This window comes from Emydura macquarii, unplaced genomic scaffold (assembly GCF_026122565.2).
Source record: "Emydura macquarii macquarii isolate MOO-44397 ecotype Brisbane River unplaced genomic scaffold, CSIRO-AGI_Emac_v2 contig_3295, whole genome shotgun sequence".
Taxonomy (NCBI): domain Eukaryota; kingdom Metazoa; phylum Chordata; order Testudines; family Chelidae; genus Emydura; species Emydura macquarii.
In genome coordinates this window covers 4,025,002-4,040,064 of record NW_027133432.1, presented here as the reverse complement: position 1 = coordinate 4,040,064, position 15,063 = coordinate 4,025,002, and the positions used below count along the sequence as shown (strand labels likewise).

The window sequence follows — 15,063 nt, the reverse complement described above, 5'->3', positions numbered from 1 at the left end:
ATAGCTTACATGTTATTGTTATTCTGTTAAACTTTTTAAATCAAACTTGAACTGCTTTGTCATATGATAGCATGTAGGGTATAATGTAGAAATAGGACAAATGTGTCCTGAAGAACTCTGGGTCATTCAGAATATAGAGGTGTTTGCAGACCTGCAAATAAGTTGAGTGTTTTTTCACCCAGAAAGCATTGCCATTCCTTATAGATGTTATTCTCCATAAGACAGCACTGAATTACTAATTATATCACTTTATGTTAACATCTACAGCCCACTACAAATAAAGGTTCTTAGCAACTCCATAGTGCCTTCCATCCAAGGATCTAAATGATTATGAAACCTTATAAAATCACTATGCGATGAGTACAGTAAACAAGGTCCATCCTCATTTTATTCATGAGGAAATTGAGGCACACAGAGATTAAGGGCTACCTTTACAAAAGCTCCTAAAGTCACTTTCAATGAAACTTAGGTTCCTACAGGTTGGATTTTTAAAGGAATTTAGGTGCCTAAAGTTGCCTAGTGAGATTTTCAAAACTAGGCACCTAAATCAAGGTTCATTAGGCATCTAATCAGTTTAGGCACTTCCTGAAAATCCCACTAGCCACCTATATGAATCTATAGTCATCTAAATACTTTTAAAAATATGGTCCAAAGTGCCTAAGTCACGTTTGAAAATGGGTCTTACACTGCCAAGTCACTTGGGCCCAGATTCTCAAAGTTATTCAGGCACCTGACTTCCATTGAGTTAAGCCTCTAAATACCTTTGAGGATCTGGGCCTTACGTGTGTTTGAGAATTTTACCCTAAGTGTCCTCAAGGTCACACAGTAAGCTAGTTAGACTGGAGATTAGAAATCAGATATCCTGACTCCCAGTTCTATGGTCTGATCACAAGACCATACTCATCAGCACATTATTTCAGCCTGCATGTTGACATATTCACTGTAATGTAGGTATTTGAGAATACTACTATTTGGTGTTTAGGTTTTGGCCTATTTTCAATACATTATCTTATAATACATATAGACAGCCCACATACTGTGTGTTCATATATTTGTGTGTGTCTTTATTATTTTACTCTTTACAGAAATCCCTAATAAAATAAATCGTGGTGAAGCCAAACATCTTACAGATACCTCAGGGTCAGAAAAAACAGAAAAAACTACAAGGAGGTCAAGAGTGTCAACCATCAGGAGGATATTTGATATGGCAAAGCACCGAACAAAGAGATCATCTATTTTCCCAACTGGTGTGAAAGTCTGTCCACAAGAATCAGTGAAGCAGATTTTAGCCAGTCATCAAGCTTATTATCGGTTAAGAGGTAAGATGATGATTGCACCACATATTCTCTTCTTGTGAATCCTTCCTTTAATTAAGAAGCCCAACAATATTCCTTTGGCATTCTGTTGTTCTTTAGGTGCTGGACAGAAAACTTAGTACCTACTCTTCTGTTAGACTGATAAATAGTTACAGGTACATCACAATACAAAGTGACACAAGGTATCAGCAGTTATCAGAATATAATGCACTGATGTAAACAAGAGATACTAAGCTGCTATCATAATCTCCAAAGAAGTTACATTGTGTTCTTGGTTAGCAGACATTACAAAAAAGTGGATGCGCTAACAGCCGGAGAAAAGCCACCTTTGCCAAAGATGTAGCAGATGCCACAGGTTTAATGCCTCCTTTCACCATTGCTCACAAGTACTCCTCTTCCCACTCCCTCCTCCAGCACAGCACAGACTCTAGAAACATTAGTCTCGTTCTAAACAAGCAACTAAAGTATGTTATTGTTGATTAGATTGTGATAGTGTCCAAAGTGTTCCTAGGCTCTCTCCAAACACAGAGCTAGACACAGCCCCTGCCCTAGAGAATTTACAGTCTTAAAAACTATGTTATCACTATAAATGGCTGTTCGGACTTTTATGTCTTTTCAAACTAAAATGCAAGTGACTTTTTTCCTAGCACTATTTTAATGCTGGAACAGAACAGTGTGTGTGCAAATAACACAACCGCCACTGAAGACCTATGCTTAAAGCTTAATCCCAATGTACTCTGTTGTAAATTTACAAGTTAAACTGGTTTTAATGGTTTTATCTTAGTTGCTCACATTGAACCTTTACCCACATAACAGAATAAACACACTAAGAGCTCACTGATGCGAATGGAAAGACTCCCATATAGTTCAATGGACTTTGAAACACACCCAAAAAAAAAAAGAGAGAGAGAGGGTGTACAGATAATCCACAAATGGAAGAAAAGTTCTCCTCTTTAGAACACTTCTGTTCTAATCCATCAAGGAACACAGAAAATACAGGAGTGACTTAAGGTACCAACCACATGACATGAATAGTAAATAATGAATACTTGTTAGTAAACTACTCAATTAGGGCCAGATTCTGCCACCCCTGATGCACACTAAGTAATACATTATTCAGCAGGTGCTCCTCTCAAAGAAAGGTGCTATGCAACATGAGTAAAAAATGGCAGAACATAGCTCTAAACGATTGCAAATAATGAACAAATCAGTCAAAAGGACAACCTTCTCAATGATCATTCATGGACTAAAAAAAGGACTAAATTAATTAGGTAAATTATCCACTGTTAATATGACCACCTCTAGTCAGACAAAAGGCTCAGTGCTGGGAGGATAGAAGTTTCACAATTTAGCATAGAGATGTATTGGCAGTGCAGTGTGAGCATGTTTGCACAGTGCATGCCTATACTAGGTTTGAGAATAGCCATTTTTTATTCCTGACTGTATTAATTTTAGAGACCATGAGGTTTTAGATACCATAGGCAATTCTCACCTGCAGTTACAGAAACTATCAAATATTAAAAATAAAAGCTCCATCTCACAGTTATAAAAGATTCAAAAATAGATCTGGAACTTCTAAAGGATACAGTTTTTAAATTGCTGAGAATTTCTATGCTAAAATATGCTATATTTCTAAAATGTTTGAGTTCTTTTTCCTCTGAAGGCCTCAGACTTGAGACACGTTTTAAGGAGTCTGACCTTTCATTCTGTGTGAGAACCATCTTTTCACAAAGCCAAAAATTTAGTTAGATTTGGTGACACTGCAAGTAATGAACAATGGAATCATCCAACAAATAATGAATGAAGCAATCATCCAGAAACAGAGAGGGAGGAAGTTCAGTGAAAGAAAAATAACAGGGCAGTAGCCACTGTATTAATAAATCTCAGAACCATTTTGTATTTCAAGCAACATTAGAGATAATATATAGTGTTTAAAACATGTGATTGTTTAAATATTAATTGCCACATCAGTCACATAACAAAAGATAGATGGTCTTAGACCAGAATATGTATTAGCAGAATCAGTTGCAAGTTAAATGGGAAACTTTGGAAAGTGAGGTATGTGGGAATCAGCCTGATCTCTGTAACCCAGGCAAAACATTTTGGGCAAGAGAAGAGGTTGGTATCTGTGCAGGTATTGGGGCACTTGTCAATGCAGTCAGGGTGCCTATAGCTAGTAAGAGTGTGGATCAGGTGATTATCTTTCTGGATCCATGAACAGTTGGATCCCCAACTTCATCTTACAAGATAAGAGAGTACAACAGAATGGGGCCCTGTCCCATCACACGCTTGTACTTTCCATATCTTCTGTGTTTGGGGCACTTCCAAAATCTTTTCACTAAGCCTCCACCCTCGGCTCATTCAAATCACCTCTAAAAACTCACTTCTGCAGCATTGCCTAAAAAAAGCATACCCAGACTCATTAAAAAAAAATCCAACCACTAAAATGTATGTTTGAGTAACCACGCTGTCTTATTAGTATAACCCATCTGCTTCCTCCTCTCTCCCTGGTGGATGCATGTTATGACCCTCACTTGTCCACCGTTTAGTATGCAAGCTCCTTGGGGCAGGGACCTAAGGTTAGCACACTTGTGGATGCTATAAAATAAACAAATATGTCTGGGCCAGCCCCAAAAGTAAACTGGTTTATAAAATATTACATTTAAATGTCATGTCTTTCTTGTATAAGGAGAGAGTATAGACTTTATCGATAGATGCATGTCTTTTGGTGAACATCAGGTGCGGTGGGTGAGAAAAAGAGAGAGAGAGCTCACCCCATATCATTAACTGCTGAAAACAGCTAAGAGAATCCATTAAGTAGAGCAGCTGTCAGAGCCATTCCTGAGTGCCATGTTATTTTTAGCCCACTGAGCTCTTCTTCTGAAATATCCATCCCCAGTCTTGTTTTTCTTGTGCTCACTTTATTTTCCCAAATGATACAGAACAGCTATGGCTGTTCCACAGTGGAGATACCCGTCTTTTTCCTGCCTGCCACAGCTTAAGCATGCAATTTGGTGATTCATCACCATGGAGAAGTTACTTAACGTTTAACAAATGAATGTATACGTATGTACAAAGAGAAAGAAAACACAGTTGTTTCCTAAGAGATTTTACCTAAACTAAGTAATTCAGTTTTTCCAGTGGTGCTTTGGGGAACGAAAGAAAGGTATAAATATTAGACTTCACTACTCCCATGACTGAGAGATTTAATTTCTCTCTTTCAGACCTTGGTAAAGCTTAATTCACTTAAAAGCTCCATCGTAGAATAGCAGCAAAGCTTTTTAATAATAACAAACAATAACAACAAGAAGCAGCAGCAGCAGCACCACCACCACAACACTGGGACAAATTCATCCCTGGTGTCATTGCAGTGAAATCAATGGCGTTACACCAGAGATTAATTTGGTCCGTTGTCTGTGTTGTGCTGGAATTTTTCTCCACAACCTCTTCCATTCGCTTCCCAAGAAATTAGCTCAAATCTGGATTCATCACTGAGTTTTGTTTTGTTTTTTTATTGGCATATGGCAACACTACTTGACTGAGGTGATTATGCTCAAACACAATGGCTTGGGATTTACCACATCTCTAATGACATAATAATAAATCAAATTATATATGTATTCTAAAACACACTAATGAATGTGCATTACATTTTATATTGTATCACACTTTCTAATTGCCTTACTAATTTTTGTAACCAATCCCTGTACAGATCCTGAGCTGTTCACGAGCTGCAAAATATATTAATAAGCAAAACTGCAGTTGCAAGCTTATCATACACTACTCTTCTTACTATTTCTTCATCTGCTAACTACACATTATTTACAAGACCACTTGTGAATTTATGCTTTGTCCATAGTTAACGTGTTTCCTTACTGCTGTTTCCTCTCATTGTTCATGCAAGGCCTACATGCTGCAGCAAGAAAATGTTTGCTAGCGCTCAGAGGCCGAGTCCTTCAGACAAATGAATGTCAACTCGGATAAACATGAAAAAAATTTTTTTTTAAATCTTTCATTTAAAAGCACTGAATAAATACAAAAGATCCTAAATGCAACAGAAAATGAGCTCTTGCTTTCCAAGAGTGTGTAGAACTTGGCTTGGAAGTTTTCTGTTTGGTTTAGTACATCCGTTCCTGACCGTGCGCTACTTCTTCAGTCTGCCAGGAAGCTGTATGGGAAGCCTTTCGGATTTTTCTGGATCGGATTCCTGATACAACTGAATATCAGAACTGGGTCACTGCCTGCCAGCGAGAAACCTTCTGTATATTTGACATTGGTAAAAACTTCAGCAACTCTCAGGAACATCTGGAATTAATCCAACGGGTAAGAACAATTTAACTTTCTTTAGAAACGGGAAGATTTCTCAGATTCCACCCCCTAAATGTCTTGCATAAGGGTAAGGAATAGCACAGACAGGGAGAGGGGACACTGCAAAAAATCAACATTCACTGGGCAAAAAAAGGTGGGTTAACAATAAACTAAACAAAAGAACTAAAAATCTTCTGGTGTTTGATTCAATACACCCACTAGTAAAAACTTTTTTTTTTTAATCTTTTTGCAGCGAGTAAAACATAGAACCTTCCAGGAAAGGTAAGTAAAGCAAAAGTAGCGTACTCGCCAGTTGATGCTACTGCCTTTTTTGAAAAAGGTATGTGTGGATTTATGTGGTTCTGAGAAAGTGCATGCATGTACAGAACCCTGGTGTGCAGTGTGCGTAGTATATGTGAGAGAGTTGTGTGCATTGTACAATAACAAAGCCCCATATAATTAAGGCTGCACAGACTTTTTAGTTAATACTTGTTCACTTTGCAACATCATGAAGAATTCACCTAGCTTAGTGTGACCACAAGACCCAGACATGGCCAAAGCATCTGCTAGAACAGTTTTCATGAGACGGTGTGACTAACACACACACATATCACAAAATTCTCCTCAAAATTTTAACATTACTATAAGGGAGAGAGAGAAAGAGAAATCATTGGTATGGGGGAAAAAATCAAGCATTCCATGATTTTAGGGGTTCTAATCACTTTTGCTGCATTCTACAATAAACTGCAATTCCTATGCTTTCATTTAAAAAATTAAGCTTCCCCTTACATAATGAAGATATGATTTTCTCAGTGTTAACTGATGTTCAGCTGCCCTGTAAATCTTATCATGCAGAAAATTGTCTCTACACAGGCATTAAGGGCTTGTTTATACTTGGAAATTTACTGAGATAGCTATTTCAGAATAACAGTGCCTTTTTAGCTTAATCCATTTCCGGAATAGCTATTCTGGTAAATTCCCAGTGCTTGACAAGTCCTAAACATAGCAGGTAGAGAAATTTAGTCCATCCCCATCACAATGATCTCAGATAAATGGGTCATCAGTTGGGACCATTTGCAGACTAACTTTATTAAGCACAAGTGTTTGCTTTTGTTCATTTCTGTTTAATTAACCCCACCTCCCACACACACACACAAATTAAAATGTAAAAATTATGTTAAAGGGACACCATTGACTTAAAGTATACTCATTCTTTGAAACTGACTTAAGCAGTTTCCCATGCTAAACCCACTCAAATCCCCCTGCCAACTGTTGAGATTTTCAATTATCAAATTTTCCTATTTTTAAAAAGATTTTCTCTTCCTATTGCTATGTGAAGGATGCAGATAAACATGATGGTAATGATTAATTAATTAACTATATGAAAAGTGCATTCAAATGAACCAGAAATCCTTTTTCTCCTTGAATGAACATCCTTATGACGTTACTTGTAACATAAGGAGAAGTAACATTTTTATGTTAAGGTTCTCCCTTTAACATGACATTAAAATTGTACAGTCAATACAAAAAACAAATGAGGAAATGCAAGACTTAAGATTCTAACGCAGCAACATGACCTCAGTCATGTTGCATATATGTAGCATTTTCCATTTTTATTTTTCTGTGTTCACATGTAGTTTAATATATGACTTTTTGTGTCATAAAAATATATTCCATAAAATATACAAAATGTACTTTGTGGCTGAGTTCACATTGCTGTTCGAATCTTAAGTTTTGCTTTGTTGTTGTTGTGATTTTAACTGTTCAACCCTTACCTTTTCATTAATGTTACTTTGCTATCTGTGTGTAGCTATAGAGACCACGTAGGTGCTGTATACATGGGAACATGCCTTGGGTCAAATCCCGGTCACATGGAAATCAATGGTAAAATTCCCATTGACTTGAATTGGAGCCAGGATTTTACCCTGTGTATGCATACCCTTTCTGAAGGATATATATTTTAGTAGAGATACTTTTATTGTTTGTGTATGTAAAAGAAATGGCATGTTTCAATAAAATGAGATTTATTCCTACAGTGACTCCTAGAATATTATATATGGTGTATGAATATTAAAAAACATGTAGAGAAAAGAGGAAAGGGTAGAACCTTGCTTAAAAATCCTCAGTAGAAATTTAGACATTTGTAGACATTTCGGTCAATTTCAGGCATATCACTGTTATTGCGCACAATTTATTTTTCCTATAAAAATTCTTTAAGTACCCAATTCTCTGCTTCATTATAAGCTTTAAGCCATTGAAATTCCATTAAAGTTAAGGGACTTACACTGATATAAAACCAGCATAACAAAATAGAAGCTCAGGTCCTATGTTAAGAGAACTTCAGGACTACAGGGTGAAACTTTCAAAATTCTGAAAATGACAAAATTAAAATTGCATGCTTAATTCTGCCCCCTTGTATGTAAATATTATGGTACAGACTTAATCATGTCATTATCTGTTTGTCAAATTACTACAAAATAATTTCATACAATTGTTTGTACAACTTTACATATTCATGTGTAACAACTTGTAATATTTTTTCATTCTCATGAACGATATTGTTATTGTAATCATAAAGGTCTCATATGTCTTATGACTTTAACTTGACTGTTCTAAGTTTTCTGCTTTCTTAGGTATGTATTTTAATAATTTAAGGCCTGATTAAATTCCCATTCACATCAGTGCAAACTGGAGCCTTCAGTCAGCAGCATACAAGGGCTGAAGTGACTAATTATGAGGCTAATTTCCTATGCTCCCATGCACAGCACAACTTTCCATATGTGCAGTTCAGAGGATGAGGCAGATAACAATGAAGTTATTCATATTTTAGCTGAAAATGTAGGTGGCCAGGGCTCTGTGCTGTTAAGACTTCTTCTTTACTACAGAATTGTTTGGAGGAATGATTTCATGTACCTTTTATGGACTTTGCCAAGCTCAGTGTAGTTCTCAGGGCTAAAAGATGCTAGACGAAATTATCTAAGTTTGTAGGAAAAATATTATTGTGTTATATTCAGTTTCCACCATAGATGTTCAGAGAATGAGGCAAGGGATCCACTGTCGACCTACTCTAAATTTTTCACTGTAACAGCCACCATCCTTCTAGCCAAGGGGGATTGGACATATTGCTAGCACAGGATGTCATAGCATATGTGAGGCATTCACTCCTCTTTCCAGGGATGAGTGTACTAATCTTTGCTAGATTGGGGAACAAGACTATTGTTGAATTCAGATGTCCAGTCTGGTAAAGCAAAAAACTGCCTCCATGTCACCAGAAATTATTTTAAATACCAATAATGTAAGATAGACCATTGGTAAGAAGCAATAGATATCATTTAAGCAGCCAGGTGGCAGAGCTGGATTCAGATAGGACCTTGTGTTCATAAACTCCGGTCATGCACAGATCTGATGTGCCATTGATGTGCCATTCCTGTGTCTGAAGAAAAGATGGGAACAGAGCTGTAAAGTTCATATCTGGATTTGAATCTAAATTTTCTCAAAGTTACGGGGTGTCTGGTTTTAGGCCCATTGTAGATACACCTGTGATGTCTGGATCCAAATCTGACTCCAAACTTTCCTATAATTCAGCATGGTTTTAATCATGGGATCTGGTTTAAGACCATTACTAGTTTAAAGGGATCAATGTAGCCATCTTGCTGCTGGTGGTCTGACAACTGATTCTCACTATCCCTCACCCTCCTTAATCCAGGAAACATATAAGAGGTATAGTATAGTGGAGTCCAATGGCTCCAAAACGAAAAGATGAGAAGTCTAAAGAGTTGCTTGGACCATGTTTCATACCAGGACCAGGTGCAGCAAGGGAGAAAATATTTGGTTTAGAGACTATTCACACACAGAGTTATTGACTTGGGACCCAATCCAATTTCTACTTAAATCAAAGGCAAAACTTTCATCTACGTAAGTCGGCAAAGAAGCAGGCCCTAAACAGCTTTTGTATGTATAATCTGACTATGTGAGCAGCAATGTTTTCATCACATTTTACAGGGTCCACTCTCTCTATGATTATTCATAGAATTCATGACATTTCACAAGCACGTGTGTCAGGTATCACACAACTACATGGTGTATGTATACATCACAGAATAGTTTCTTAGTGAAAGAAGTAATATGCTGAAAAAAAAAAGGGCAGAAAAATATTTCTATAATTCCCCAAATAAAAATGCAAATGATTGCTCTGCTGCTTTGTTTCGATAGCTGGAATCAAAATATTACATTAAAAATCACTTCCATTATTTAAAACTACATTTAATGTAGAAGCCAAAATTTAATTATATTCCTGCTGATAATGACACCACATTCATCCTGGCCATTAAATCATTCATTTCTATTTGATTAATAGGAAAGATGAAATATCTACAGAGAAGACGGGTAGCAAAAAGCTTGAAGACATTTCTTCCCTTTCTACAGGTAAAATTGAAACTGCTTGATGTGTGTCTGCCTATTAGTACAGAATTGTTAGAAACAATTACAGTTAGAATTTAGAAGACAGTCATATGGTGACTGCAACAAAAATAAAAAATGTTCAGTTAGGTATAACAAAAAAAAGTGTTTTAGCAAAATGACCTATATAGAGTACAATAGGATTTCTGTGTAGCGTACCTTGACATTCAGAGAAAAAAACTATGACTTTAACTTGGTTTTTCACGTTATTTTCCATTCTTAGAGTGCACTTTAATAAACTTAGCTTTTTCTACCTTGATTTGCAGCTAGTAAGGTGTCGCAATGCTAATTTTGTTTCACTTACAAAATAATGTTTGGAGTTTGAGCTGTTGCATTTTGTTAGCCAGAATCAGCAGACTAGGACAAACTATATAATTCTTTATTTTTTAGTGTTTAGCCAGAATGTCATACTGAGCTCAATGTTATTAAATCAAGCTTTTATTTAAGAGGTGTGGCAAGAAAGAACGTTAGCAGATGCAGTATGTAAATCTTGAAAAGTAGGTTGTTTTTTTAATAGTTGATAAAATATTGAAATTAAAAGCTGTAAATATTAGCAGTTTACTACAGTAAGTGGACAATTACTATTTTCTTTATTAATTTGTGTATTATAGAAGCTTATTAAAAGTGACTTCAACCAAAGTATTTCTAATATTGCAAATTAATTTTGCTTCCAATGGGAAAATTCAAGGTTTCTTTCAAAGGCTCTTTTTAATTTAAATTGAGCTCTAAAGAAAGATATTGGTCTGCCATAAAGCAGGCCCATATAGAAGGCCCTGCAGCAGCAGGCTACAGCAGAACAGGTGTGCCTGCTCCAGAGTCCTCAGTAACTCCATACCAGGCTCTCTTGCCTCAGTAACACCCCTTTTTTGGAGCTGGTTTATTACAAAAACGGGTGTAAAACAAAAGACCCAAAATATAGTCCATTTATCAGCCTCAGTGCATAAGGTCCTTAATATAGCACTGCATCTAGTCCTTTGATGCTCACTACTCCCACAGACACACATCACACACCAGCATCTTCTGCCACACCTGGGCTCTTTGCCAGTCCTTTCTTGTCCTTCTGCCTGGACAACCACTGCACCCTTCCAAATGGAGTGCCAGCCTACTCTTCGCAGCAAGAACTGCCCCAGCCTCTCTCCTGGCAGTTCATCCTCACCATCCACCACCTCCCGTGTTCCGTTAACTTCTCAGATCCCAGGCAGAGCAAGAGGTAGACCCTTCCATCGTTCCCCTGACTCCAGCTCTCCAGCGAGGAGATGTCAGCGGGCAAATCCTCTGCTGCGCCCTTGCTTTAATCCCTCTTTGGCCCTCAGCTCTCTGGCTTAGCAGTTAGCAGGCAACACCCTTGGCTGCTCTTTGAGCTTCAGCCCTCTCCAGTCCTTCGGCCCTGGCTCAAGGAAGTTAGCCAGCAAATCACTCTACTGTTCTCTTGCCTTTAGCCCTCCCCCAGGATCCAGCTACAGCTTTCTTCACAGACCTTCCACACTGTCCTTGTACCTGGAAAGCTCTCACTTGCCAATCTCTCTCCTCTAGGGCCTAGGTGCCCACTTTTAAGCCAGCTGGGGGCAGCTGACCAGACACAGTTGCACTGGCTTCTTCCATCTTAAAAGGCCAGTGTCTCAGAAACAAGGATTGCAACTGTAAAATTAAATATACACAGTAATTTACCATATAAATTTAGCAGAATACGTGTATTGTATGTCATTATACACTCACACTCAGAGAAACTCTGCTTATAGTTACTCATGTGCAACCCCATTGACTTTCTGATACTAATGAAAGGCCATATATTATACACAGGAAAAGGACTTTCAGTCATGCCTGAATTCATTACCACATTTCAACAGCCCAAACTTCTCCTGACGTGCGCACACGCACGCACATGCACTCTCTCTCTCTCCTCCCCCCCACCATAGGAAATTAGGAAATGCATTTTCTGTCAGTTGATAGCTAAGCAACAGAGAAAGGTGATCAATTTTTGCCATTTTACTAATGAATGCCCCTTTCTCACTTCCTTTTCATTTTAACTCCCAGCAGGTGCCCCTAACGTATCTCCGCCCCCATATGCATCAGCTCCTAATGGCACACTACGCAATGAAATTGTCAATGGCACAAAGACTCCTGTGAAGGTAAGCACAGTCTAATATCCTATTTACTATTGATTCACCTCTACTTCCTAAGCTAAGATAGCAAATAAATAAATAAATGCTGTTTATCGAACTCTGCAGTTCAAAGCCATTAGTGCTTTTTTCTATTCACTTCAATTAAGATTCAAGGGTTTTATTAGCCTCTCTTCTGTACACTAATCATGAATAATGGTTCCTGCTCATGAATGTGGAAAATACACAGACACTATAACTGTCTTTGAAGCATAGTTCTCTTCTTTTTTCTCTGAATCAAGGATCTTAGGCCTAATTACAGAATTTGCATTCCCAGTGTGTTATGTAAAAGCAGTGAAAATTCACATTCTGAGCTCTGTACTGTACAGTGGAACAGGCAAGAGTATTATCAGTCCATCCAGCCTTTCTACCTTCTTAGCAATCAATTATCACACAGAAATCTTCACTGATATCTTTCCAGAGCAAACAGGCACCAAGGACTTCAGAGGTTTGGGGATTGAAAGAGTTCCCTGTTACTGACAGAAATACCACTATACACCACTGGAAAGGAACTATGACTGGCTTTCAAAAACCCATCTGCATAGGCTTTTCATTCTACCACTGCAATGAAATCAGGGAAATTGCCACTAATTGTTTCTTTTCTATCCTCACTATCAATAATATTTAATTAACTAGGGGCAAAGCAGACAAAAAAAGTTTTAAGTCATTTAGGACCAGTTTTTTAAAGGTATTTTTGGTGCCTTGCTCTCATTGATTCAGTAAGAGTGAGGCACATAAAATACTGCTAAAATATGGGCTTAACACCTTATTATCAGGGGAGAGAAAAAAGCCGGGCAAAAATAATTTGTTTCTAGTAATCCAGACCTAGCACACTTTAAAATAAATGAACTTTTCCATGTTGTAGGCTCTCTCTCCATTCTCCCTTCACCCCAGTCCTTGGTAGCAGCCCCCTCAGGGAACTGCCTCCAAGGGCAAAGCTAGTAGTGCTAAAAATGATACGTGTTCTTTGGACCTGCACTTATGCTGTAGAAGAACACAGAATCATCCACCTCTCTTTCTGACAAGCCACTGAACTACAGACTTTTGTACGCACTGCATTCAGCATATGTTAATCTAAACCAAAGGCAGCTCGACCAAAAATTGCACACCACCACAGCAGAAATGCTGGTACAGACATACATGTTTTTTACTTATCCTTGACTGTATGTGACATCCTTCCTTTGTCTCTTCTCCTCTGTCCCTGTCATGATAGAGTAAAGGTGCGTCTACACTGACGGCGGCAAAGTCGCCACCATCAGATCGAACTATCTGGATTGACTGAGCGGTCAGTGAAGACCCGCTCAGTCAACCCAGAAGTCGACACAGTAAAACCACCCCCTCAAGTAGTGTAGCGCTGCGTCAGTGGGAACGCGGTTCCCATTGGCGCAGGTCAGTGAAGACGCCGCGCAGAAGGGAAGCACAGGAGTCGACGGAGTTATGCAAGCTACTCCGCGTACCTTGTGTAACTCCCATCGACTGCCGCCAAATCGCCCAGTAAGTGTAGACTAGGGCTCAGTCTCTTGTTCCATTTGTTCTTGGCAGCTACCAAAACCCAGGTGCTCAATTCTTGGAGAAAACTTTCCAGCAACCCAATGCCAACCTAGATGACAGTGGAAAAGGAAAACCCACCTATCTGTGGGACTAAGGCATATCAGCCTGCTGTTCTTTTGGGTCATATCTCTTTTGATTCATACATTTTCTCTAACATCCTCTTGTACATGAGTATTGTAAAAGTATTTTTGACCTGGCACAAGGGCTGAAATATTCTTGAGTAGCATAAAGAGAGAGAGCATTTGTTAAGCATTAACAATATGTTTAATACTGTACAAGACAAAGATGACAAGGAGATGGTCCTTGCTCCAAGTTTCTTACACGTTTGACAGGCAGGTAACAGAAAATCCACTGGGAAACAGAGAAGACAGTACAATTTTACAGCATGTAGTTTTAAATGCAGCTGGTCTGGCAACAGAATGTTCTACTGATGTGGGTCAGCGTTACTGATTACCACAGGAGTCCTGAAGAAGGATTTAAGCAGAAGGTTGGAATCTTTACACTGACCTTAGAGATGTCTGTATTCCAAAAGCATCCAATCTGTGTATCAGGATCAATATCTACCCTATCAAGTTGCAAATTAACAATTTGAACAATTTATCAAGGGAGATGGTGGATTCTCTATTTCTTGAAATTTCTAAAGTTTGAGGATACAATTATCAAAAGCACATAAGTGTATTGACCTGCATGTGCCAATTCAGGCACAAGTTAGTGGACTTGATTTAGGAATTATAGGGTGAAATTCTATGATCCGTGATATGCAGGTCAGACTAGGTGATCATAATGGATCCAATAAGCAATACTAAACAGGCTAAATTCAAAATTCTTTTTAAAAGGGCCCAAAGTGATTTTCCTTCCTTCTGCCTCCCTAATGTGCAGTGCACGTTAGCCAGTTAATTCAGTGTTGTTTTTAGAGTAATAGTATTAAAGTCTAAAAACAAACTGAAAACAACAGAAATCCAAACTCCCCTTTACTCTTGTAGTTGTGTATGTGTAATAATTACAGGCTGAAAAATCAATTTTAATGCACACAAAACGTATACCTCTTCCTGGCTGCTCAGACGGAAACTCCACTTACCCTCTCCTCACTGATAAGATAAGGGAATTGCCTTCATTTCCTATTATTTTCTTGACTTCACCTTCCCCTGCCTTGCTGTCCTCCAGGCTTCTCCTATACCAGTAGATCCCGAGTAGAGGAGAAGTATTAAGGCAGTGAGAGGAGGGAAGTGCTGCTTCTGAGTTTGGGGCCCAACACCTAGCAGCGGCTTTTC

General features: G+C 38.3%; 1 protein-coding gene across 1 annotated transcript in view; it reads left to right on the top strand.

The window, feature by feature from the left end:
- IMPG1 (interphotoreceptor matrix proteoglycan 1) overlaps positions 1–15,063 on the top strand; it is an 87,696-nt gene that overhangs the window by 13,030 nt on the left and 59,603 nt on the right. The window contains exons 2-6 of the mRNA XM_067532667.1: positions 1,086–1,319; positions 5,473–5,639; positions 5,878–5,906; positions 9,982–10,049; positions 12,120–12,211. Of these exons, the coding sequence (XP_067388768.1) occupies positions 1,086–1,319; positions 5,473–5,639; positions 5,878–5,906; positions 9,982–10,049; positions 12,120–12,211 (590 nt within the window). The remainder of the gene's footprint in view (positions 1–1,085; positions 1,320–5,472; positions 5,640–5,877; positions 5,907–9,981; positions 10,050–12,119; positions 12,212–15,063) is intronic.